Source organism: Mixophyes fleayi, chromosome 8, assembly GCF_038048845.1.
Source record: "Mixophyes fleayi isolate aMixFle1 chromosome 8, aMixFle1.hap1, whole genome shotgun sequence".
NCBI lineage: Eukaryota > Metazoa > Chordata > Amphibia > Anura > Limnodynastidae > Mixophyes > Mixophyes fleayi.
This window is the reverse complement of record NC_134409.1, coordinates 3,690,229-3,716,590: the sequence shown is the minus strand read 5'-3', so window position 1 is coordinate 3,716,590 and position 26,362 is coordinate 3,690,229. Positions and strand designations below refer to the sequence as shown.

Here is a 26,362-nt window from a genome sequence, read left to right as displayed (position 1 = left end):
AGTTGGGAAACAGTGATGTAATGCATCAGTTATAACATGATAACGAAAGTCTTGGTTTGGGTTTTTGTAACCATTTTCTACATTTTTAGGGCACTACTGGCACCTCAGGGGGGTGCCGCTGGGGTCTAGAGGTGAAGTGGGTCCAGCAATATTGGGTCACCCACTATGATGGCCCCCATTCCCCCACAGAGGCCTCTTCTGAGTATATGCGGGTTTGGCACATGTGAAGTTGGAATGTATTGCAGATGCACCGGGCCAACTCTGACGAGGCCACCTTTGGTTTATTTGAGAGTTGAGTAGGCTTCATCTTCAGACCTTTAACCAAATTTTGCTATGGGGCTCCGCGACGCACTGCCCATGTTCCTAGCCTTATTTTTTTTTATCTCCTACATTACTCCACACCAGTGTTTTAGTGGGTGTCTCCTGCATTCTCCACTATATGCTTAAATTAGCGGTGTTACTGTGCTTAGAACTTGTGGAGAATTTGCCCTAATCAGCCTATGTAATAATGGGGCACATTTATCAATATTAACATAAAGTGAAAAATAGTTTTCAATCCTTATCGCAATGATAAGGATTGAACTATTTCTCACATTTATGTACAACCCAGTACAGAAACAGCAGTTCTGAAAAACTGCTGTTTCTGTGATGTAAAAAATCATACTTACCCCCCTCTTCTTAAGCGCTGTCTCTGGGTCTTCTCTTCATTCTTCAATTGCACATGTCCAGTTCCAAGAACTGGACATGCGCACAAAGATCCCCTCTCTGTCTCTGCAACTATCGTTGCAGAGAGAGAGCTGTGATTGACAGGGAGGGATCACATGATCCCTCCACACATGCGCTGTCCAGCTCTGCTCTTCGGAGCAGAGCTGACAGCACTGAGATTTCTCATTTATGATAATGTACGCCAGCTTCAGCTGGTACATTATCAAGACAAGTTCCCGAAAAAAACTATTTTTTCGGAACTTGTTAGATTGCAAAAGGGAGCAGTCACCATACTATTGAATGGTGACTGCTCCCCAAAACGAAGCAGAATGCAAAGCAGCAGATATCCATGATATCTGCTGCGATGCACCTTTAATAAATATGCGGGGGACACATCGGGGCATGAATTGTATGTTAAGTGCACGATAGTGCATCATCACACTTTGTTAAATATGCCGCTATGTCTGATCACAGGAGGATATAACGCTGGTCAGATCTGATAGCCGGATCCTCCGTGGACTTGTAAGCTGGATCCGTCATTGTTATCCCTACATGATATCTGTGCACTTGGAGATCATTAGGCCTTATACCCACTGGGGTTTGTTTTGTGTTAAAAAAAAACAAAACAACACAAATACAAATGCCAGTGAAACCACACGTCAAACGCAAACGTGTATGATGTGCAGTAGTTTATAGCGTTTTGCACAAATTCAGGAGGTCATCGAAGGTTCCTCGGCTTCTCCAATGTGCTCCCTTGTGGAAAACTCGAGTGAATAGAGCAGACAGCTTCCCTAACATCAGTAATATCGGGAGTGATTATGGGGTTATTGGAAACAATGTTTTCCTTTTAACCCCCGTTTGTTGTAGTAGTATTATAAGTACATGTACAACACCCAATAACACCAGCCAGTGGGTAGTATGAGGTCTTACAGAGGTCAGCGGATGTCCCTGCCAATTGGACGTCCCAACTGACCCAAAAGAGGAACCTCCACGTTGTCTAGTATTGGGAAAATAAGAGGCTTTACGAAAATATGAGGGAGGGTGAAAACCTCTGTTAATGCATTATATGTAATATAGAGATTGCAGCTGACACCCATTCCCTCCACTGCTATGTTAAAGCGGCGGACGGAATTTATTTGCTGGTTCTGTAGTATAGACCTGGCGGCGTCCCAGGTAAATGTCAGCATGGGCAGCCCCCCGGGGCTCGGGGAAGAGCACATTTATAATGTTTTATAGGAGGTGGTAGTAGAGCTATAACACAGCTGAAAATAAGATCCTGAATATAACCAAAAATTACATAAAACCTGGTGTGAAATGTAGCATATCATAATTTATAGTTAAAGTTTATAAAGCTTTGGCGATACATCTTTATTGCTTTGTAACATAGTATACAATGTATGGTAACAGCCCGCAGGATTTCCTGTTTTATCAGCTGCAATAAAGTGTTATCCACTTCTTGTACCGTAGCCTAGTAAGGAGTTACTATGCTGCCATCACAGTAGGTTTTTGTTACTTAATAATTAGTAGTAACAGGTTTAATATCAGTTGTTTTATATAATACAGGTAAATCCGTGAGCAAAAACTAATCTTCACCACTATTCATCAGCCGGCCTTGTCATTGGACGCTACTTGTGAACGGGCGGGCCCTGGGGCCCAAGGAGTTTCTAGTAAATCATTTTTAAGTGGATACGATAAAGGGTGAAATGCATCTCAGTGCCAGGAGATTATGCTGACACCTGAGCCCTACAGAGTGAATATGTTGTGTATCTGCCCTCGATGAGTGGTAAATACCACGCTGGTGGATAACTCACAAAGGACTAATAAGCGATTATACTGAATATTCCTTACCAGGAGTTTGTATGCTGTGCTATATAGACATTTTCCAGAGACACACTTAGGCTACAGTGCAGGTCTTATTATACTAATAGAATTATCAGCAAACACTTCATCTATCAAATGCTTTTCGTCTTTCAGCTCTCTCCTTTATCTGAGATATGTATTTATTCCTGTGGCTGGTGTGGCAGCATTATCCCCCGATCAGAGGTGCCGCTGACTGTTACTACATCCTGAACCTTCTTACCAGGCGTGTTCCCTGATTTCCAGGTCTTCAATTTTTTGGAGGATAATACTCGAGTAAAGAGACACCCTAGTGGACTGTGTGTGTGTTACACTTTAATTAAGAAATTAATCTTTTGCTGCTGATGAAGAAGAATTATGGATCACTTGCTGGTAGGGTTTCTCTAAGGTCCGGCACACACTGATTGGTACCTCTGCCATGTGGCAGCTCCCACTGCTATTAAATGCACATTTTCAGAATATAAGTATTTTCAGCTACTACTCAACTTTTCCTCAGTTATATATAACATAAAATCATCATTTCAAATCCTGGTGAGGGTGTATATAGTGTATCACACTGAACTCTATCTTTATGTTTGCGCTATGTCCCCCTTTTCCCAGGACAGTCCCAACATTTCCCCTTAGGAAGCTATAACCCTGCACGCTTATTTCCATTACCAACTGGATGAATGCAGTTAGTAATGACAGACACCGGTAACTATCACGGCTCTCAGCACTTAATACTAAATAAGAGATAGGGTTTATGGAGGTCCTAGGTGTTCTCTATTTCTGCTGCCAAAATCTTTGGACTTCCTTATGCAAAGAGCCGATTCGCTAAGAACCAGCCGACCGTCTCTAATTAAATAGTGCTGGGTTTCTGGGGCTCACATTTCATTTGTATAAATACATTTTGACAGGATCCCACTTGAGAAAATTCTCAGGCGATGGATTGAGTTTATATAACATAACTCGATGGCCGTCCCTGATCTTACTGCTACAGTAGAAGTGTCAAAAATGCTTAGTATACAGTATTTGTTTTCCAGCAGTTAGTCTGTTAATGCAGCACCTATATACACACTGATATACATGAGTTTAATGCTCTGGTTAGAAGAGCTTGTAATCAAAGTATTCGCTTGTAAGGGCTGCTGTTATTGGGTATCCTGGAAATATTTGAAGTTAACGCCTGCGGAGTTGTGAGTAGTTTGTACTTTGTGCGTACAGTATTGTTATATATCATTGTGAAGTGATAAATGATTGCAGCAAGTTATTAGATAGTAAAGAATAAATCTGTGGTGTGAAGACCGAGGGCCTGAGTCATTAAGGAGAGCAAAGCATGAAAAGGAGTAAGTTTGATCCTGGACAAACCATGTTACAAGGGGTGCAAATTAGTTTATTATTTTGCACATAAGTTAAATACTGGCTTTTTTGTCATGTAGCACACAAATACTTCATAGCTTTATTTTTACACCGAATTTAAAATTGATCTAGGACATGCCCTATCCCAACTATAAATCTGTCCTCACATTTTAAATTTACCTCCCCCTCCAATGCAACATGGTTTTGCCCAGGTGCAAAATTACTCCTTTTTATGCTTTGCTCTCCTTAATAACTCAGGCCCATAAGGTTTAAATAGTCAGGGGCATTTATATAGCGTTCCGCATCTACTATACATCTGATGTGCACAATTAATGCAGTTTGTATTGTGACGTTGAAAATGTCACCATTAAGCACATCTTAAGCTGGGTATACACTACAGAAAATTACTGCAGATGCAATTTCTGTAGCGATTTCACCAACGACTGACAGTCCCGATGATCATGCAGATCCCTGTGTACACACCTACCAGATTTACCTTCAGATCTGTGATATTCATCTCTCATAACCATCTGCTGAGAAGATCCTGACTCTGTACCCTGTACAGATATCTGCCTACACTGCTGGTGGTGAGTGCGTGCACACTGCCACATTTACCTGACATCGTTCCATCGTTGATAGTGATTTTTAGGCAGATGCCATCATGTATTTTGGTAAGATAATACATGATTGTTGGAGCGCACACACTAATGCGATATCGGACCCAACGTTCATTTATCTTGTGAACTGCAGGATAATTGATTGAAACACCTGTAGTGTGTACCCAGCTTTACTGTCATATTTGCCCATCCACCTTAGCAATTTAAGCATAACCAATATACTGTATGTTTGACCGTCTATAGAGGGCTTTCAATCCACTTGTATGCTTTACATTTTTGGGTGCTGGCACGCTGGGATTCATTGATCCCAAAGAGAAAATGCCAGACTGATGAAGAGTCCCCCCCATAAAATAAAACAAATAATGTCCATATGTGGCATGATCTATAGATGCCCGCGGGTACATGTGGCGCTTTTCTCATAAAGCGTCAGTCTGCCAACAACTCTCTTCCACCTACTGGTAGAAACACAAGACACATTATGGGTATTTTATAACTTCCAAAGTGCAAGTTATCCATATATCTCCCGAATGTTGGGGGGCATTGTGGCAGTCTTTATTCCAAATATTGTGTTTTTTGTTTTTTTTATTGTTCACCTGGTAACTTATCTGTGCATAGATGGAGCTACGGATATAGTTATTGGGAAAATACTGATTTATGCCTCTTTGTGCCACTAAAAAGCTTTGTAGTGCCCCACACAACCAGGAACATGTATAAATATACAACTTTTTCCCCCGTTAAGCTGATCACAAACAAACAAAATCTATTTTTATGGGTCAGAGAGACTGGCACGCAATTCCCTTCCCATACAGTGAGGAAAGCACCACACACCCCTTCCGCCCACATAATTATGCAAAATATTTCTCAATCCACAAATGCCACCATCTAATCATGCAAATACTTATATAACACACTGCACTGATGCCAACAGTGACGGGTTCACCTTCAGTGTAAGGCTAGATAAGGAAATGATCCCTGAAGGAAACAGGATTTTACCAGTGTGCAGACAACCCTGGATTGTGCGGGAATTCCCCTAATCTCTCGTTTTCTTATCAGAGCAGAATTTAAATGTTACCGATAGGGGAAGTTTAATAATCTTCTTTGCATAGTTGATGCGGAACAGATTCTGATGTTGTCAGATAGCAGAATACAGGATGTAAAACACTCCATTATAGGCAGTGACTGATGTCACATTTGTAAGGATAAAAAAAAATATTATAGTTATTAATATTAGAATATATTATTATTGTTATTTATATAGTGCCAGCAGACTCCGCACCGCATTATAACTTATCAATAAATCAATCTCCAATAATCACTAAAATCCACTTTCTTAAAGAATTAACTTTTTTGAAGCAAATAAATTAGTGAGTAATCAACGTTTATTTCCCCAGGTGAAAGTAGGATTTGCCTTTCACATATCAAAAGTGGCTCAGTGGTTAGCACTTCTGCCCCACAGTCCTGGGGTCATGTGTTTGATTCCCGACCATGGCCTTATCTGTGTGAAGTTTGTATGTTCTCCCTGTGTTTGCGTGGGTTTCCTCCGGGTGCTCCGGTTTCCTCCCACGCTCCAAAAACATACTAGTAGGTTAATTGGCTGCTATCAAAATTGACCCTAGTCTCTGTCTGTCTGTGTGGGTCTGTGTGTATGCTAGTGAATTTAGACTGTAAACTTCAATGGGGCAGGGACTGATGTGAATGAGTTCTCTGTACAGCGCTGCGGAATCAGTGGTGCTATATAAATAAATGGTGATGATGATGATGATAGATATATTCTAGATATATAATCATACCATAAAGACAATCATGTTAGGCGAATCCTACCTCATTTTCTGGCAGCCAGAAGTGGTATTTCTCCATAGTGTGATTCTGCACATGCTCAGACTTTTGGCCACAAATGCGCGGTTCAAACAAGGAAGTGAAGTATTTTGCCACTGCAGCCAAAGATATCACAAGAGGGAAAGTACTTTGCCGGGACAGCCTGATTTCGTAAATACTGTCCCGGCAGGCAAGCTATAGTAAATAGTTCAGAAGAATCTAAGCGATCATCTGCGAAATTGATAGAAAAATATTGGGGAATACCACCGATAATTGGTCAATATGCCCCTAAAATTCACATATCCTAAACATATCTTTACTGTATTTAGACGAGAAAGCCACTGGTGTGTTTTGTCGGGGAGGATAGATCCTTAAAACCTCGTTTCATGATAGTTCCACACCCAAATGGTCTATAAGCGCCAGCAGCAGACAGACTCTTCTGGTTTCCTCTATAACACAGAACCACGATCCCTGTGTTGAAAAAGAGCTGTGGGGAGCAGGGCATTGAAGTAGACTAGGACCCCCGAAGTGGTCCCAGTATAATGAACCCAAGACCTCAGTCCATTATAACAAAATAGAGGGGCGAAAAACCCACATAAATGAAAGTTTAATAACACACTAACCAAACCCTCATTTACCCCTTTATTAAATGTAAAATGCAATTTTTGTTGATCTTCTGTAGACCAATGAGCGTCTTCTATTTCTTCGTTCTTGATCCATTGTAGAAAATGAGCTGTCCACACGCTTGCTTTGCCCGCTGCTAAATAATGAAAGAAGAGAGCCCCTGGGACCACCAAACAGAAGTAGCTTTCCACGCTGGCTGCTGCCTGTGATTGGCTGGTGATGAAGAGATCAGCGGACTACCGGTGACTTAATAATAAGGATTTGTGCCCCCGATGCACAATGTGTGTATTTCAAACACTCTTCTACATATACATGTAACTATATATATCTATATTATTGTGTCACTTGTGCACTTTCCTCCACGAATTCTTCTCCAGCAGAGAATAAAAAGTAATTGTGAAAGTTGCACGTGGAATCTATTGAATAGGTCATTAGTACTTTTTGTAGGGATATAGTACGAGTCCGAAAATAGTATTTTTTGGCTTGAGAAAGGAAGACTTGAATGGGGGAAGGAGGGTAAGCTAAAAATTCCTCGCTCTTTGCTTCAGGAAAGTTATGATTTGAAAAGCCCCCCTCCCCCTATATATACGTAGCCCTTTTAGTCGATGAAGGTGTCTCTAAACCAAGTGGGTTCTTATGGAAAATAGTAGCAAGAGCTCTTTAAGGCTCACCCATGTCACAGTGACGGATTGCCGGGGGCCAGAGTGACGGAAGTGAGTCATTCTGTGGGCTATACTCTCAGATAATTGGCAAGAATCAGGTTGTTCTCTAACAGAGGTGTGACCAAGGGATTGGTTTCAAGATTTTGCAGCTATTGAACATTTAAGGAATGATCGGAATTCGCCCATTATACAGAATCTTACACTAACGCACAAGGTTATTCAACAAGAAAGATTGCTGTGTGACTTCCAATTTCATCTACTTAAGAGTCTCCATATTATTGCACAATGGAACAAGTTGCTTCTAAATATGGAAAACTTGCAGTAATTAAAGGATCATTCCACCCCAAGCTGAAAATATTTAAAGCTTTGGGTGCATTATGCGTTGAACATCCCAATCCGCTGCTGTTGGTGGAATTATCCTTTCAATATTATAAGGGCAAAGTTATAACCCTAATCAGCCATTTGCCAATGTTGAGGTGCACTGGAATAGAACATGGATCTAGTATATGGGTTTTCGAGGTACAGTGAATCTAGACTGAATGGTTTAGGTGGAACTGATCTACAATATGGGGTAGATGGATGCAATGTTCTATAGTACAACATGCAGTGTTGTGAGCTAATGGATTTGAGGTCTTCTGGATCTAGAATTAAGGGGTATTGTTATACAGTATACCTTAAATGTTGAATTTTGATGACTACTAAATTAAATTAGATTTTTTGCAGTGGTTATAGGGTTCCTTAATTATATTTCAGACTGAAAACATCTAGAGGACCTTAAAATATGGGATGTTGACTTGCGATGATCTTTGGAATGAACAGTTCAATGGTTCTAGAACATGGAATGATATAGTAATAAAGGTTTTTCAATGTGTAATAGATATGGAATGTTGAGGTTCAGGGGATCTGAAATATTGAATGTGTAAGTTCAGGTAACCTACATTGTGGATCCTAAGGTGCAGTAAATCTATGGATTTTAGTGCATTGGTTCTAGAATATTTATTATAGAATTTGAGTGGTCAATCTTCTCGTCTCGGTATCTGCTTAATGAAAGTGTACAGCTACCACCAACTATGAAATCAACAGGCTCATCTGTAGGCTTGCTGGACCTTCATCATAATCGTCATCAACATCATCGGCTATTTATATAGCGCCATTAATTACGCAGCGCTGTACAGAGAGCTCACATCAGTCCCTGCCCCATTGGGAATCAAACTCATGACCCCAGTGCTGTGAAGCAGAAGTGCTAACCACTGAGCCACCCTGCTACCCATGACCCTTTGCTGTGCAACATGATTTGATGCCCAAGCAAAATTTGCAGCCAAGTTTAAGTTCAGGCCGAGGAATCCTGTTTACATATTGGAACATAGATTTGTGCACTATAAAGACACCTTACCTTCACAGCACAAGACTTTCACATCTCAGGTATACACATTGACAAACCATAGATACAACATCCCAAAATACATAAATACGGACATATGTTATATACATAAAGGACTAGAATGGATAAGGCTCTTTAAGGATTTCTGCTTGAACTCTTTTGCCTCTAATCATCACAGAAGATAAGATCGTCTATATCGGCATCTGTAACGGAAGGAAGATCTTGTGTTGTACAACTACATGGGGTTTATGACGCTGCTATATTGTGTTAATAACCTTTACCTGAAAATAAAGCTCTTTGTCCTCTGTATTCAGTCAGAGACATTCTTGGTTCAGCAGTTGCTTTATTTCTGAGTATGATGTATCAGTAAAACTGAGACAGGGAACCATTGTAAAACAAGAAGGGGGGGGGGGGGTTAGAGACCAGAGCACAGGTGTTTCATCTCCAGTTTGAATTTAATTTTTCCTAATTTTCCCCATCACTGCGGTCTCTGCAGCACAGTCCAGTACAACACTTGTTACATTTGTAATAATCACACAGCATTATGAGAACATTTTAATAAATAAGTCCTGGTAGAGCGCAGATCAATAGTTTCTGAAATATTGTCCTGTGGTTGTGAGACAGAGATACGTATGTTACACACTTGGGTTTTATTAGATCTGTGTTAAATACATGATTTTAGACTTCTAAATAAAAAGCGAAATGCGTAATGTCTATGAAAGTCACTGTGTACAAGATTCAGTACATATAGGATACTGCACTCTTTACTGTAATTGCTATGGATATCACAAGTCACCGAAGAGTTCTATAACCGTATTATATCACAATGCTGCAGACTGAGCGCTTGTATGACAGAAATCCGAGGTGACTTCTAATAGCCATGATTCACAGCAGGTGGTGCATTATTTCTTATAATAGATACGTTAGAACTCACTGTTTATATAGATATTATTTACAGGTCTTTATATATTAACGTCACTTGTGTATTATAAGCAGGTTTTACTGTTAGTTTTGTATTCTGTGTTTGGAGCTTGGCTTTGATACCTAATTAACCCTTTCTTGCATGCTCTAATCCTTCTCCACAAAAAGCGTATGAAGCAAGTTGTTTCTGCCATAACGCGTTTCCTGCATGCTCTCGCGGTACCGGATACAGTGTGACTCATGTGCCATGTAACTGGAGGAATATTTACCATTTTACACGCACAGGAACACGTAACACAGCATAATGTGTGGGGCTAACAGTTCTACCATGGCCATTACTACCCATTGCCCCTACAGCTAGAGCCCTTTCTAATTAGGTGATACATTATTTCATACTGTTTATTCTGCTTCTAAAAGTAATCATTAATAAATATTTTTCTGATTTGTGTGTATATGAAAACTACCAATATGTCATAGTTGCTATTGTTGTTGTGCCATATATTTCTTTTTTTCTAAATCTGTCTCCTTTCCTTCATAATTTGGGCCTTACTCCAAGGGCTGTAGCATGCAAATGAATGTAAGGAGACAGACTGAGCAGGGATACTAGTAGTGTAAGAAGAAAGATTACCCTGACACTATAGCTTTGGGAAAGAAATTACAATATAATGGTTCCTCTCAGTTTTCAAAACATATCTCAGTTGGCTAAATAAATTCTTATTTGATGTTTTTAAAGATACCAATGCCCTTTTTATTATGAAATGAGTAGGGTCTTTTCTTGATGTGCACAGTTGCGATTATCTAGTAACTGGAGAGACGGTGATATTGCCTATTTACAGATTTCCGTAAGGTTGTTCGTTATTTGTCAAGTGTTGCTTCAGTTAAGGATGTCCAAGGTATAACAAGCTTGTCACAGTGCTGGAAAGAACTGGGGTAGCTATCAGAGACACACCTGAGGTAAAAGCTGAAGTTGAAGGATTGGAGAAGGTAGAAGAGTGGAGGATGAATCTGAAATCGAAGGATTGGAGAAGGTAGAATAGTGATCGACAAAGCCAAAGTCAAGCTCTTCGAGAAGGTAGAATAGTGATGGACAAAGTCAATGGATTGGAGAAGGTAGAATAGCCAAGGTGGAAGGATTGTAGAAGGTAGAATAGTGGGGGACAAAGTCGAGGTCGATGGATTGTAGAAGGTAGAATAATGATCGACAAAGCCAAAATCAAGCTCTTGGAGAAGGTAGAATAGTGATGGACAAAGTCAATGGATTGGAGAAGGTAGAATCATGATGTATAACAAAAAAAGTTTGATTCAAAGAACAAGCAGAGAAATCCCCCCAAAACTTTGCTCCTGTAAAGGTTTGGTAGAACTGAGGGACTTATAAAGGCTACAAACAGGTGAGTTGAATTGTTCTGGTTGACTGATCTTTTCACTGAAGGGTAAGGAGAGCTGTGCACTAGTCTAGGAGAGGTGACTAGCTAGATTGCTGTTCTTAGCAGAGTGCGGATTACAGGAATAGAGAGAAGGTGTTTGTAGCTGTCATTGTGAACTGTTGTCTGACAGTTGTCATCTGGAGCTAGTGTTGTGAATCCTCACAGTAATTGTTTTCTGACAGTTGTTATCAGGTGCTAGTGTTGTGAATCCTCACACAGGTGACCAGAAGCGTCCAGAGAACCTTCTGAGATCTTATTTTAGGACTTATTTGGTATCCAGCCTGCAGACTTTCCCATTGATATGTTGGACAGCACTGACTTCAATAAAGTGCCCCCTATATCTCTGCTAACCAGAACTTCATTCATAAATAGCGAACAACCTTTACATTTTACCAGTTTAGCTGGATTGTGGTGTCCAGAAATGTAACTGCATTGTGACAGCGCACATCAAAGACGATCATCTATCCCTCGTTACACGGCGCTGTGATATGTTCCGTATAGAGTATATATAGAACGAGGAGCCACTGTACCCTCTCCCTCTCAGGCTACGCAGGCTGTCACCCTATGCTTGCTTTCTTACGCTGCCCTTTCCGCCTGGTTACTGAATTACTGAGGGAAAGATTTCCTTGTTGAACAGGACGGAGAGAGAGAAAAGCTGGGATCTCCACCCTTCCCTCAGTGGCCCCATCGCACATTGTGGCGGACAGAAGCGAGGAAGAGCCGGGGTTCGTTCCAGAACCGTCGCTAATAAGTAGGTGTTTGAGGTTTAAAGACATTGTTGATTGAAATTTTACCCTGTGCTACTAATGACGTGAGCAGTACTTTGTGTGAAGTTTCACTAACGATAATTAACACTTATGATGAATTGTTGTTATATCACTTTCTGGAGTGTGGTTCTAGTGTTCTGCCCATAGTAGATGCTAATGTTATAATTACCCTACTGTTTCCTGATGTTCTGTGTCCTATGATCCATACGATAAGAATCTTTGTATGGCTTCTTATTTTTAGATTAAGTTTTCAAATGGAAAGCAAAAAACAAATGGCACAATTATAGAATTATAAAAGCACAATGTATATAAAAGTAATAACAAATATTCCATAAAAAAATGAGGCATCAAATAAGCAATACATTATTGTAAAAATCCCACAGTAATGGTAAGCTCCTTTATATAAACCAATCTTCACCATTTTTCAGAATATACTTTATAAATTATGCATAAATTAATCCAACTCTACAAAATGTATACTATTCTTCTCTCACATCCAATTAACATAAAAAAAATCAATTACAGTTTGTGTTAGGGATCTACTTTCAAATGAAACATTTCGCTTCTTTCCCCAGAGGTAAAATAAATAGAAAGCTATCTCCAGTTGAAGCAAAGTGCTATCATAGACCTTTGAGCAACGGAATTATCTCACTACCCTATAACCTGCTGTTTGACTCAAAAAAAAAACCTGATCCATCAGTGAGAAGAACAATGGGTGGCTGACTTGGGAAGACCACCAGATAAGGGGGCTTGGTCAACCATTAGAGAGCATATATCTTAGTTTTCTATCTCAACTCTAATAAAGGAAAGCTCATGAAAAATGTATTGTAGATGGTACCTTGTTCCATCAAAGACTCAAAAAAATATACGGTTCCACATCTCTTCTTTGCTGGAGAAACTGTGGTAGTGTCGGATCTTTCTTAAACATCAGGTTGTCGTGTCCCATAATTGATGCCTTTTGGAAAACAGGTATCACAGCTGCTAAGAAAAATTGCTCAACACCCAATCCAATAAGGATCCATTGTTATTTGTATAAGGGCTTCCAAGTGTAGGTCTGGACAGGCTCATGATCTCAATGCCGCTAAAGGTTTGATAGCCAACCATTGGAAGCCAACTTATGCCGCATCAATACCTCTCCTCAATAAAAATTGGTATGTGGTGATTATGGGGAAAAAAATCACTGCATATTTAAATAGTAAACAAATAAGTACACCCAGACGTTACTAGTTTGGTTTATATTAATAGTAATACCTCACAGCTTGGTTCCCCACAGGACTCTTAGGGCTAGATTTACTAAGCTGCGGGTTTGAAAAAGTGGGGATGTTGCCTATAGCAACCAATCAGATTCTAGCTGTCATTTTGTAGAAGGTACTAAATAAATGAAAGCTAGAATCTGATTGGTTGCAATAGGCAACATCCCCACTTTTTCAAACCCGCATCTTAGTAAATCTAGCCCTTAGACTTTTATAGGTAGCATATAAATTACCCTTTAATTCCTAGCGTCCTACAGCATTTGACCACCTCAGACCTGACCTTTTTTATAAGCCGTAAGTCACCCCTTGTAACTTTCTCCACCCCGTCTCTTAGCCAAACTTCTGCCACCCATTTTCTATACAGTCATGGGCAAAAATTTTGAGAATGACACAAGTATTGGTTTTCACAAAGTTTGCTGCTTCAGTGTTTTCAGACTTTTTCGTCAGATGTTGCTATGGTATACTGAAGTAATATTACAAGCATTTCATAAGTGTCAAAGGCTTTTATTGACAATTACATTAAGTTTATGCAAAGAGTCAATATTTTCAGTGTTGATGCTTCTTTTTGAAGACCTCTGCAATTCGCCCTGGCATGCTGTCAATTAACTTCTGCGCCACATACTGACTTATGGCCGCCCATTTTTGCCTAATCAATGCTTGGAGTTTGTCTGAATGTGTAGGTTTTTGTCAGTCCACCCGCTTCTTGAGGATTGACCACAAGTTCTCAATGGGATTAAGGTCTGGGGAGTTTCCTGGCCATGGACCCAAAATGTCGATATTTTGATCCACAAGCCACTTAGTTATCACTTTTGCCTCATGACAAGGTGCTCCATCATGCTGGAAAAGGCATTATTCGTCACCAAACTGTTCTTGGACGATTGGGAGAAGTTACTCTTGGAGGTTGTTTTTAGTACCATTCTTTATTCATGACTGTATTCTTAGTCAAAATTGTGAGTGAGCCCACTCCCTTGGCTGAGAAGCAGCCCCACACATGAATGCTTTACTGTTGGCATGACACAGGACTGATGGTAGCACTCACTTTTCCTACTCCAGACAAGCGTTTTTCCAGATGCCCCAAACAATCTGAAAGGAGATTCATCAGAAAAAATTACTTTATCCCAGTCTTCAGCAGTCCAGTCCCTGTACCTTTTGCAGAATATCAGTCTGTCTTTGATGTTTTTCCTGGAGAGAAGTGGCTTCTTTGCTGGCCTTCTTGACTCCCGGCCATCCTCCAAAAGTCTTCGCCTCACTGTGCGTGCAGATGCCCTCACACCTGTCTACTCCCATTCCTGAGGAAGCTCTGCACTGGTGGTGCCCCGATACTGCAGCTGAATCAACTGTAGGAGACGGTCCTGGCCCTTGCTGGACATTCTTGGACGCCCTGAAGCCTTTACAACTATTGAACCTCTCTCCTTGAAGTTCTTGATGATCCGATAAATGGTTGATTTAGGTGCAATCTTACTAGCAGCAATATCCTTGCCTGTGAAGCCATTTTTGTGCAAAGCAATGATGACTGCACGTGTTTCCTTGCAGGTAACCATGGTTAACAGAGGAAAAACAATGATTTCAAGCACCAGCCTCCTTTTAAAGCTTCCAGTCTGTTATTCTAACACAATCAGCATGACAGAGTGATCTCCAGCCTTGTCCTCGTCAACACTCTCACCTGTGTTAACGAGAGAATCACTGACTTTATATCAGCTAGTCCTTTTGTGGCAGGGTTGGAATGTTGTGGAAATGTTGTTTTTGGGATAACGTTCATTGTCATGGCAACCAGGGACTTTGAAATTAACTGCAATTCATCTGATCACTCTTCATGACATTCTGGAGTATATGCAAATTGCCATCATAAAAACTGAGGCAGCAGAAAAATAATATTTGTGTCCTCAAAACTTTTGGCCATGACCGTAAGTGTAACCAATTTGTATACAGTTTCTTGCATTATTGTTTGTAAACTCAGGTTGCTGCTTTTTAAGTTTAAAAGTTCCCAGTCTAAGGGATGGTTGTACATGCTTACAATATATAGTATTGAATGTTATGCCAAAACATAATGTAATAACAATACCCTAGAGTCAAAGAATAAGTGAGGAGAAATAATGGCAGCCATTTTGTCGAAGCCAAGCTTCAATATAACAAAATCCCACAAAATGCAGGTACTACCTGGAAGGTTCCTAGAAGCATTTTCCTCTTTATAACCCACAGAATTGTCATGTCTTGAATGTTAGGAGTTTTTTTGGGCAATTGGAAACCTGGTCTACACTTAGAAGCAATCTGAGAGTATAACTACACCCATTCTCTCTCTCTGCAGAGAACAGAGCAGTTCATGGTACCTCTTAACCCTTTCACTACCAGTGGTCTGCTTTGCACTTCACTTTATTAAAATGATGTCAAAAACATTGTTTGCATCAAAAATTTCATAAAACCAAAGTTATGCAAAAATGTCTACTAAATATAAAATGTGTTGTTGTTTTTCTTAAGCTTCATATAAGCCGCGTTTGTCTAGTTTTAAACTCTTGTATGCTCGTGAAACTTACATTAAACCATCTTTGCTCTTTCACACAATTAGTGCTACTCTAAATGTATACCTCTAAGTTCATTCTTTGGCTGGAGTCATTAAGGAGAGCAAAGTATCAAAGAGGAGTAAATGTTCTCCGGGACAAACCATGTTACAATGCAAGGGGTGCACATTAGTTTATTATTTTGCACATAAGTTAAACACTGGCTGCTTCTTCATGTAGCACACAACTACTTGATAGCTTTATTTTTACACTGACATTTAAAGATGATCTAGGATATGACCTATCCCAACTATAAATCTGTCCCCACCTCCACCTCTAATGCAACATGGTTTTGCCCAGGTGCAGAGTTACTTCATCATTATGCTTTGCTCTCCTTAATGACCCAGGCCCTGTGTCCTTACAGACATACTGAATGTCCGAAATTTATTAGAAAATATTTGTATACATTTGGGGGCCAGTGTTTTATGTTTTACTTTTTCCATTTTCTTATATTCTCCTATTATTGAAGCTACATTTGTTTAATTAACCATATCATTTATCACCGTCTCTACCTGTCATATAGATAGGTTAGAAAAATCCTAAATATATCAATGTTTTTGCACCAGAAGGTGTTAGAAATCTTATTATCCATAAATTGCAAATTGTAAACTATAAATTGCAATTTATTGTGGGATAAGATTAAAAAAAGTGTCTGACTTTCCCTATTAGGCTTCCAAACTCAGACATAGAATCAGAAAGATTTTAGTAAGGGTATTTTTACACTTTAATTTCACTGCCCCCTTATTCCCTAAATTCAGTGGGCTCATTTCCATGATTTTACACTAGAAGATTTAACCAGATACATCATTGTTACAGTGCTGTGTGCAGTGACGTAACTGCGTGAGGGTGCGGAGACATATGGTGATTTGATGAGGGGAGGGGGGAATCTGGGGCGACAGCTAGTGTTTGAAGATGGGAAATCGCAGCATTAGTGCGTGAAGTTGTGAAATTACATGGTTAGTGCGTGAAGATGGGAAATTGTTTGGTTAGTGCGTGAAGACGGGAAATTGTTTGGTTAGTGCGTGAAGTTGTGAAATTACATGGTTAGTGCGTGAAGATGGGAAATTGTTTGGTTAGTGCGTGAATACGGGAAAGTCATGATGAATGCGTGAAGATGGGAAATCACGTTGTGAATGTGTGAAGATGGGAAATTGCATAGCTACTGCACGAAGATAGATCACAGGGTTAGTGTGTGAAAATGGGAAATCGCATGGTTAGTGCGTGAAGACGGGAAATCGCGTGGTTAGTGCGTGAAGATGGGAAATCGCATGGTTAATGCGGGAAGATGGGAAATCGCATGGTTAATGCGGGAAGATGGGAAATCGCATGGTTAGTGCATGAAGATGGGAAATCGCATGGTTAATGCGGGAAGATGGGAAATCGCATGGTTAGTGCATGAAGATGGGAAGTCGCATGGTTAGTGTATGAAGATGGGAAATCGCATGGTTAATGCGGGGAGATGGGAAATCGCATGGTTAATGTGGGAAGATGGGATATCGCATGGTTAATGCGGGAAGATGGGAAATCGCATGGTTAGAGCATGAAGATGGGATATCGCATGGTTTGTGCGGGAAGATGGGATATCGCATGGTTAATGCGGGGAGATGGGAAGTCACATGGTTAGTGCGTGAAGATGGGAAATCGCATGGTTAATGCGGGAGATGGGAAATCGCATGGTTAGAGCATGAAGATGGGAAATCGCATGGTTAATGCGGGAAGATGGGAAATCGCATGGTTAGAGCATGAAGATGGGATATCGCATGGTTCGTGCGGGAAGATGGGATATCGCATGGTTCGTGCGGGAAGATAGGATATCGCATTCCTAGACACACCATCTAGCAGTGGTTGGTATGTTGTAGGGGGGGGGAAGAGGGTGGCCTAGCACTGTATGAAGAGATGCCCCTTGGATATTGAACACACGCCTGTATCAGTGATTGGCGCTGCACATGTATGTTGACCTAATACGGATTTGATCCCACCGACCAGCAGTTCGGAGCTGCCTACAAGATGAAGCCACTTTCACAATATTTTCCAGGGCCACTTTAACTTCACAATTTGCCCCATAACAGCAAAACCTGTGACCTTCCCATTGAATAGAAAGCTCACGGTGAAACCTCCCTCCACCATTTGGGGGAACCACCGAATCCTTCGCTGGAGCATCAGATTACTGGTAATATTAACAGTTATGTTAGTTACGTATCATATGTGATTCCAATCATAACTAAACTTGTACTATTATCCTTTCATAAAATTTTGACTGACCTGCCGGCTGGTGGTCTCTGATACGTTCTGATAAATCAGTCACAATGTCAGATATGCTGTAAGATATCTGTAATGTGCAATTAACTGAATATTCTGTATCAAGTGCACTTATTCACAGCTTCCACAAGTCCACAGCACTGGAGAGATAACTTGTCCTTGGGGCTTAAATGTTTACAAACTTGAGGCTTCAGCCATAAATCTCAGACTGCATCAAACTGAATTATATAACCCAATAAGCCACAAAATCCGGCACGTGCTCCCTCTGAACGTCCTCACCGCTGGTATTACACATTAGATGGTTATAAATCTTCATGTGTCTCACGGTCAGTTATTTTATTCATATCTTTAAAAAATGAATTACGTATGTGAAATATATAATTATATAAAACATTCCTCCTGCTGTGTGTTGTGAGTATAACAGAGAAACTCTGGTCATGTAAATTCTCTGTGTTTTTTTTATCAATTTCACAATATTATTTCACTTTGTTAACATGAAATAGTAGAAGTGACTCATTCTGAGCTTGTAACAGTTGGGAGATGAAAGGAGATGATATAAGTAATTGCAGTCACTCTGCCATAAAATGTGTGTATTTAATGATAAACATACCTGACAGTTCCAGCTCGTTATCGCACACTGTGTCACCTTGTAAGCAGGTTAAACATGGAGGGCCTGATTCACCAAGGCACGCATACTGAGCGCTACCTGCGTTCAGTACTAAACGCACGTATTTAGGCTTTGCACGCTCCCGAATTCATTAAGGCGCGGATCTCAAGATCACTTCGGAGGTAGGTCTGCTGTGCTCTACAGGGGCAAACGCAGGATTTGTAGAGGGGGGCTTCCACACCACACCACCAGTGGGCATGACCAGCATGCATGGGGGCGTGGCTTTAATTTTAGACAGTGCTTGGCTGCTCTCCAACTCTTCCTATCCCCATAATATACATGGGCAATGCTGTGTGCACTACTGTTAGGTGCACACAGCTCTCCCTTTTCAAGCAGAGCCGTGTGTAGCGGGAGCAGGGTCCAGCCATCTCAATTATACAGTGTCCCTGGCTTGGAGGGGGGTTTCCAGACACTAGGAAACCCCCCTCGGTTTGCCTATGCTCTACTACACAAGATGTTGTAGAATACGTCCAATACCTATGTGGATTATAAATTTGCAAAAGAACGCACAGGAAAAGAAAAAATGGAATTAACATCACCTGTTACTAATATAGGCATTAATGATAAAACAGTTTTAAAAATTAAAAAAGTGTCGTCCCCCCCCCCCCCCCCCCATGGAATGCATGTATTAGAATATTAAAATGTTGTTAATGTCTACTGAGCATAAAATACATTTATACAGTTACTTGTGATTGCAAACACATGTTATAGAATGTATACCAGAAATCATCAGATATGTGCTCCATGAATCAGGCCCGGAGTGTTTTCTCCTGAGTGCACTCACATAAGTACACATTCATATCATTCATCTGCAGATTACATTTACAGTTTTAATAACTTGAAGACACAAATTGATCCAGTATGTAAATAAGCATCTTGTGAATGCACAGTTATATTTTACTGTCCCCTAACGTCATAGAACAGAACTTTTTGCTGTATTGATACAGGTAGTGGGCAAAAAAATGGTGCATTCGGGATAAATAAGGGTTAGTAAACATATTGAAAGCAATGGTTTCCACACCCAGGTGACTCAGGTATTATTTAAGTAAATAACATCCCGGCATGGTCAGGGTCATATATAAAAATGTCGGACTGCCCTGGCTTGCGCCAGGATTGCGTTAAATTACAACACGAGCAGCTACTAATAGAACTCCGAGTGGTTGGGTATAATATTTGGGTTGAAGTGCACAAGTCGCCCATCACACCTGGCGCTGCACATCTGTGGGTTCTGTGGTATGAAGAGCTCAGGCCATGGAAGATGGTGATTTGGTCACATGGATCATCCTGCACCATGTTCTCTTCAAACTGATGAGTACACGTGTGGGACCAATCTGAAGAACTCTACAGCCCTGAGTGCTTGATTTCGGAAAAGATCTGCTCTAGAGCTTCCATAATATCGTGGGGGGGGGGGGGGATTTTCCTGTGCAGTTTTGTCTTAGAAGGCAATCGCTACTTACCAGTACTGAGTGATAACATTTCATTCCTGTCGGGGGGTGTCTGAAGGATGACGATGTCCCCATCCGCAAAGCATATCGGTCACCCATTGGTTTGATGAGCATGACTCTGATGTTATCCATATATCCTCGGCCTTCTCAGTCACTAGATCTGAAACTATTCCCCAGGAGTGTTTCCGTGTCAGGCTTAAGTGAGGGTACAAATGCTTCTGCTGTGCCCAACGCCAGCGTAGAGATTGACAGCGTTACTAGTGAAGGCGAAAGTCACTTTACCCGATCAGTGCACAGTATACTGTAATGAAGTCTGATAGACACCAGAGAGAATCGTATCTTGATGATGTTAGTAATAAATGCAAAGGTTGCATTTTCCATATAAACAGCGATGAAACACAAACACCCCCACATAACCTCAGGTCTATCTCCAAAGATCTGTAATCCGAAATGGAAACAAAACAGGAAAATTCTGAATCCAAGCAGAATGGATGTAAAAATAAAAAATTGGCACAAAATGCACAAAAATTTTCACGCACGTTCATTTTTCACCTCAAGGGGTTAATGTTGATTTGTAAATCAATAAGTAAATCTCTGTAAATCATCTTTATGAGAGACATTATATAGAAGGCTTAAAAAGGGGAATCTCTCACAGACAAGAGGGATTCACTGTCTCATACTGGTTTAAAATCAGACAGATTGTTTTTATGCAGTTATATTGAAGAAGCTACATACAGAGGGGGGAGTTGATCGATAACATGCGATCATCTGGTAAATAAATTACAGTTACCTATGAGATTTAATTTCCCTTTGTGGCTTATTTCTAGCAGACCATGAAGGTTTTGCTATTTTATCTGTATAAGGTGTTCAGTGACAGCCTGACACTGCCAGGTGTATTATCTGTTTGCCCATTGGAGATGTCCTAGGTGATTCTATATTCTATATTGTTCCTGTATAATGATCTGTTTGGCTGGGTGCACAGATCTATGGAGGATTGCTGGTATTAGCTCAAAAAATTCTCCAGGGAAATAAACAGTTCAGTGAACACAATTCAATTAGTGACACATTAACAGCTCCTTAAGATCAGGCCCTCAGTTTGTAGCCGTGTGTTTGTCACTAATTGCATCACGAATCTCATGCTCTGTACGCTGTATACTCTGCAGTACAATGAGATTTTTAGAATCTGGTTTGCATTTCCTTGATTACAAAGGATCACTGCTTCAGTTGTTGGATACACTCTTCAGCAGACTGTATCTAAAGGTAATCATTAAAGAATATCCCCCGCACAAGAAATTTTTTCTTTTGCTCTTATAATATTTTACACACAAGGGCAATACAAAAATTGAGGTTATTGCTATTAGGTGCTACTTCTAGTAGTAGTATATCACAATAGAATAAAAGAAAGAAAAGCAGTACTACTTCCAATAAAGGCACACTAAAGACGCAAATATTTAGTCCAATACTGGGAAATTATTCCATATCATTGAGGGGATTGTTGAAGATGGATAATACATAAACATAGCTCATAAAACCAATTTTTTTTTTTATTGATATGCATTAAAAATGAATTTAATAATTAAAAAGCAAAATATTAAAATGTTGGAGTCTGGGACAGGTACATGAGATGGGAGTACACATGAGAGTGTAGTGGTGGTAGAATCACCTATATTTATGTATCTCCCTATCCATGATAATCACAGTGAGAATCCCTAATTAACCATCAAACATGATCGAAAAACTGCACAGGTCATCTAAATGAATAAATCTTTATATTGTGTTAATAACACAAATATCTAATGATGTATATAATTAATACAGATGAAGTTCCTGAATGTAAGTTCTGTTTCTATGTCCTTAAATGATGGTAAATATCTGTTCAATATTGTAAAGATCAACAGAGTATTCGTGATACCAGTTTATTTCTGAAATCAGCTTATTTGTTATTATTATTTTTTATTTGTAAGAAATTATACGAAGACCGTGTGGATGGTAAGTATGTTATCTTATAATGATGTTTCTCATAGTGAGCAGAGAGAAATGTATGTGTGACCGCGCATACACATGTCCGGGGACACGATCGCGATCAAGGTAAATATATCAGTTTCACAGATCCTCAATGAACAGTAGAAAAAAGTATATATCTGTATCTGTATATTTTCAGGTGTGATCTGGGTTTAGTAATTATCAACCCCACATATACTAAAAATTCCTTCTATTCTCACTTGAAAAGTGGGCGCATATAATTTTCCGGCTAGCTGGTCACCCTTTGTAAACTGTGTTATATAGGGTTATTATTCACTGACCAGCTATGGCAAAACGGATGCTTAGGAAAAATATATATGTCTTAAATTATTTTGTGTATATTCACATTATTTCATTGAGGGGCTATGATTAAAGAGTATTGATCATATACATTTAGCATTCACCTCAGAGAACTGCTTGGTTCTATAAATAGCAGCTTTAGTATTATTATTGAGAACAAAATAAAGTTGTGTTCTAGTATTTCAAATAGCTACATTTATAACAATCTAGTATTCTGCTCACATGAGGGCTGTGTTGATGTGCAAAGCTCAAGTCTGATTACTAAGAGCATTAATATACAAAGAAAAGGTATTTTTCAACTTCTGTTATATTGTATCAATTAATTGCATCTGTGGCAAGCTAGGGTTAATGCCATGAAAATTGCAAATGTTCTTTTCACATCATTTCATAGTTAAAGTATATTGAGCATATACATGTGACATTCACCCAACAGATAAATAGCAGTTTCAATATTGTTGTTAAAAACAGAATGAGGTTTGTATCTAATATATTAGTACCATAACAAAAAGATGCATTTGTGATAATCTAATCTGAGGTTCAGCTCCTGTAAAAGGGCTGTGCTGGTGAACTGCAGCTCTGGTCTAATTACTGGAAACATTCACGAATACAAAGACAGTTTATAAACTCCAATTGTTATATTATGTTAATTACTTATATCTGTGATAATCTAGGATTAATGCCATGCAGAAAGAGCTAATCCTCTTAAACAGCATTCATATTATTGATCAAAAAGGGCTGTAATAGCCAGTTACACTTAGAACTCCCTAAAACACAGACTCAGTCTAAAAACCACACATACACCTGACATACATTTCACTATTAGCTTCTACTAGGAGGCAACCCATATGTAATTCGGGTTGGGTATTTAAACTAATATCCACCAATGAGCTTGATATTATTTGATTGACACATTTTTTAACCAATCAATTAAGATTTTTTTTTAATGCCTTTACTATAAGGTCACAGGAACAAATATATAAAAGACTGTTTTTTGATAATTAATTATTCAAATTTTTTTGGGAGAGAGTCCAAACTTGTAAACATCTAGATAAAGAGAATATATAAAGTATACATAATATGTAAGGTACATTTAGAATATGTATGTTGTTGATTATCTATAGATATCTACATAATGCTATCCCGAGATTGTCATCTGTACCTAGAAGTTATTGTTTAAATCACTATAAAATACATCTAATGACATACCAGGATAGGTTTGTCATTAGATGTATTTTATAGTGAATTAAAACTATCTTAATTGATAGGTTGAAAAATGTGTCAATCAAATTATATCGAGCTCATTGGTGGATATTAGTTTAAATACCCAACCCGAATCACATATGGGTTGCCTTCTAGTAGAAGCTAATAGTGAAATGTGTGTCAGGTGTATGTGTAGTTTTTAGAAAGAGTCTGTTTCAGGGAGTTCTAAGTGTAACTGGCTATTACAGCCCTTTTTGATCAATAATATGAATTCTGTTTAAAAGGATTAGCTCTTTCTACAGGGCATTAATCCTAGATTAGCACAGATATAAGTAATTAACATAATATAACAATAGTAGTTTATAAACTCAGTCTTTGTATTCGTAAATGTTTCCAGTAATTAGACCAGAGCTGCAGATCACCAGCACAGCCCTTTTACAGGAGCTGAACCTCAGATTAGATTATCACAAATGCATCTTTTTGTTATGGTACTAATATATTAGATACAAACCTCATTCTGTTTTTAACAACAATATTGAAACTGCTATTTATCTGTTGGGTGAATGTCACATGTATATGCTCAATATACTTTAACTATGAAATGATGTGAAAAGAACATTAGCAATTTACATGGCATTAACCCTAGCTTGCCACAGATGCAATTAATTGATACAATATAACAGAAGTTGAAAAATACCTTTTCTTTGTATGTTAATGCTCTTAGTAATCAGACTTGAGCTATGCACATCAACACAGACCTCTCATGTGAGCAGAATACTAGATTGTTATAAATGTAGCTATTTGAAATACTAGAACACAACTTTATTTTGTTCTCAGTAATAATACTAAAGCTGCTATTTATAGAACCAAGCAGTTCTCTGAGGTGAATGCTAAATGTATATTCTCAATACTCTTTAATCATAACCCCTCAATGAAATGATGTGAATATACACAAAGTATTTGAGACATATATATTTTTCCTAAGCATCCGTTTTGCCATAGCTGCTCAGTGAATAATAACCCTATATAACACAGTTTACAAAGGGTGATCAGCTAGCCGGAAAATTATATGCAGCCATTTTTCAACTAAGAATAGAAGGAATATTTAGTATATGTGGGGTTGATAATTACTAAACCCAGATCACACCTGAAAATATACAGATACAGATATATACTTTTTTCTACTGTTCATTGAGGATCTGTGAAACTGATACATTTACCTTGATCGCGATCGTGTCCCCGGACATGTGTATGCGCGGTCACGCATACATTTCTCTCTGCTCACTATGAGAAACATCATTATAAGCTAACATACTTACCATCCACACGGTCTTCGTATAATTTCTTACAAATAAAAAATAATAATAACAAATAAGCTGATTTCAGAAATAAACTGGTATCACGAATACTCTGTTGACCTTTACAATATTGAACAGATATTTACCATCATTTAAGGACATAGAAACAGAACTTACATTCAGGAACTTCATCTGTATTAATTATATACATCATTAGATATTTGTGTTATTAACACAATTTAAAGATTTATTCATTTAGATGACCTGTGCAGTTTTTGATCATGTTTGATGGTTAATTAGGGATTCTCACTGTGATTATCGTGGACAGGGAGATACATAAACATAGGTGATTCTACCACCACTACACTCTCATGTGTACTCCCATCTCATTTACCTGTCCCAGACTCCAACATTTTAATATTTCGCTTTTTAATTATTAAATTCATTTTTAATGCATATCAATAAAAAATTTTGGTTTTATGAGTTATGTTTATGTATTATCCATCTTCAACAATCCCCTCAATGATATGGAATAATTTCCCAGTATTGGACTAAATATTTGCATCTTTAGTGCGCCTTCATTGGAAGTAGTACTGCTCTTATTTATTTTATTCTAATGTATCTAAAGGTAGTGTAACATTGGCATCCGTCTTTCTGCTAAAATAAAATGTAGAGTTTAAACCAGGCAGTTGCCGGCCTATTATTATAACCCATGTAAGTCCGAACACACAGACACAGACAGACTAGTGTCAACTTGATAGCAGCCAATTAACCTACCAGTATGTTTTTGGAGTGTGGGAGGAAACCGAAGCACCCCGGAGGAAACCCACGCAAACACGGAGAGAAAATGCAAACTCCTCACAGATAAGGCCATGGTCGGGAATTGAACTCATGACCCCAGTGCTGTAAGGTAGAAGTGCTAACCACTGAGCCACCGTGCTGCATGTACTGCCACTTACACCGCTCTGTGTTCTACAAATGTAATACAAAGAGGCAACATGCTTTGTAAATGTCTGAATTCTGCCATGGAATGTGATCAACAACCCGTGGGCAAATTTTGTGGAAACACTGTAGTTATTTCAAGTGTCTTATTTAGATTAGTAGCCTGCTGTGAAATATATGGATAATCTTCTCTGCCATAGTGATCTAAGCACAGACAGATGTAAGATCAGACTGACGTTAGTATGTATCCAGATGGTGTTCAGTGTATAAATAATCCGACTGACAGATCTATATGACCGGTAGGGGCTTCACA

At 39.2% G+C, this 26,362-nt stretch overlaps 1 protein-coding gene across 6 annotated transcripts in view; it reads left to right on the top strand.

The window, feature by feature from the left end:
- Positions 1–26,362, top strand: part of ST3GAL3 (ST3 beta-galactoside alpha-2,3-sialyltransferase 3) — a 239,927-nt gene that overhangs the window by 109,121 nt on the left and 104,444 nt on the right. For 3 of the 6 annotated variants that reach the window (XM_075181687.1, XM_075181688.1, XM_075181686.1), the window contains one exon: positions 11,979–12,092. The exons of the other annotated variants lie outside the window; for them this stretch is intronic. In XM_075181687.1, coding sequence (XP_075037788.1) covers positions 11,979–12,092 — 114 coding nt within the window. The remainder of the gene's footprint in view (positions 1–11,978; positions 12,093–26,362) is intronic. 6 annotated transcript variants of the gene reach the window in all.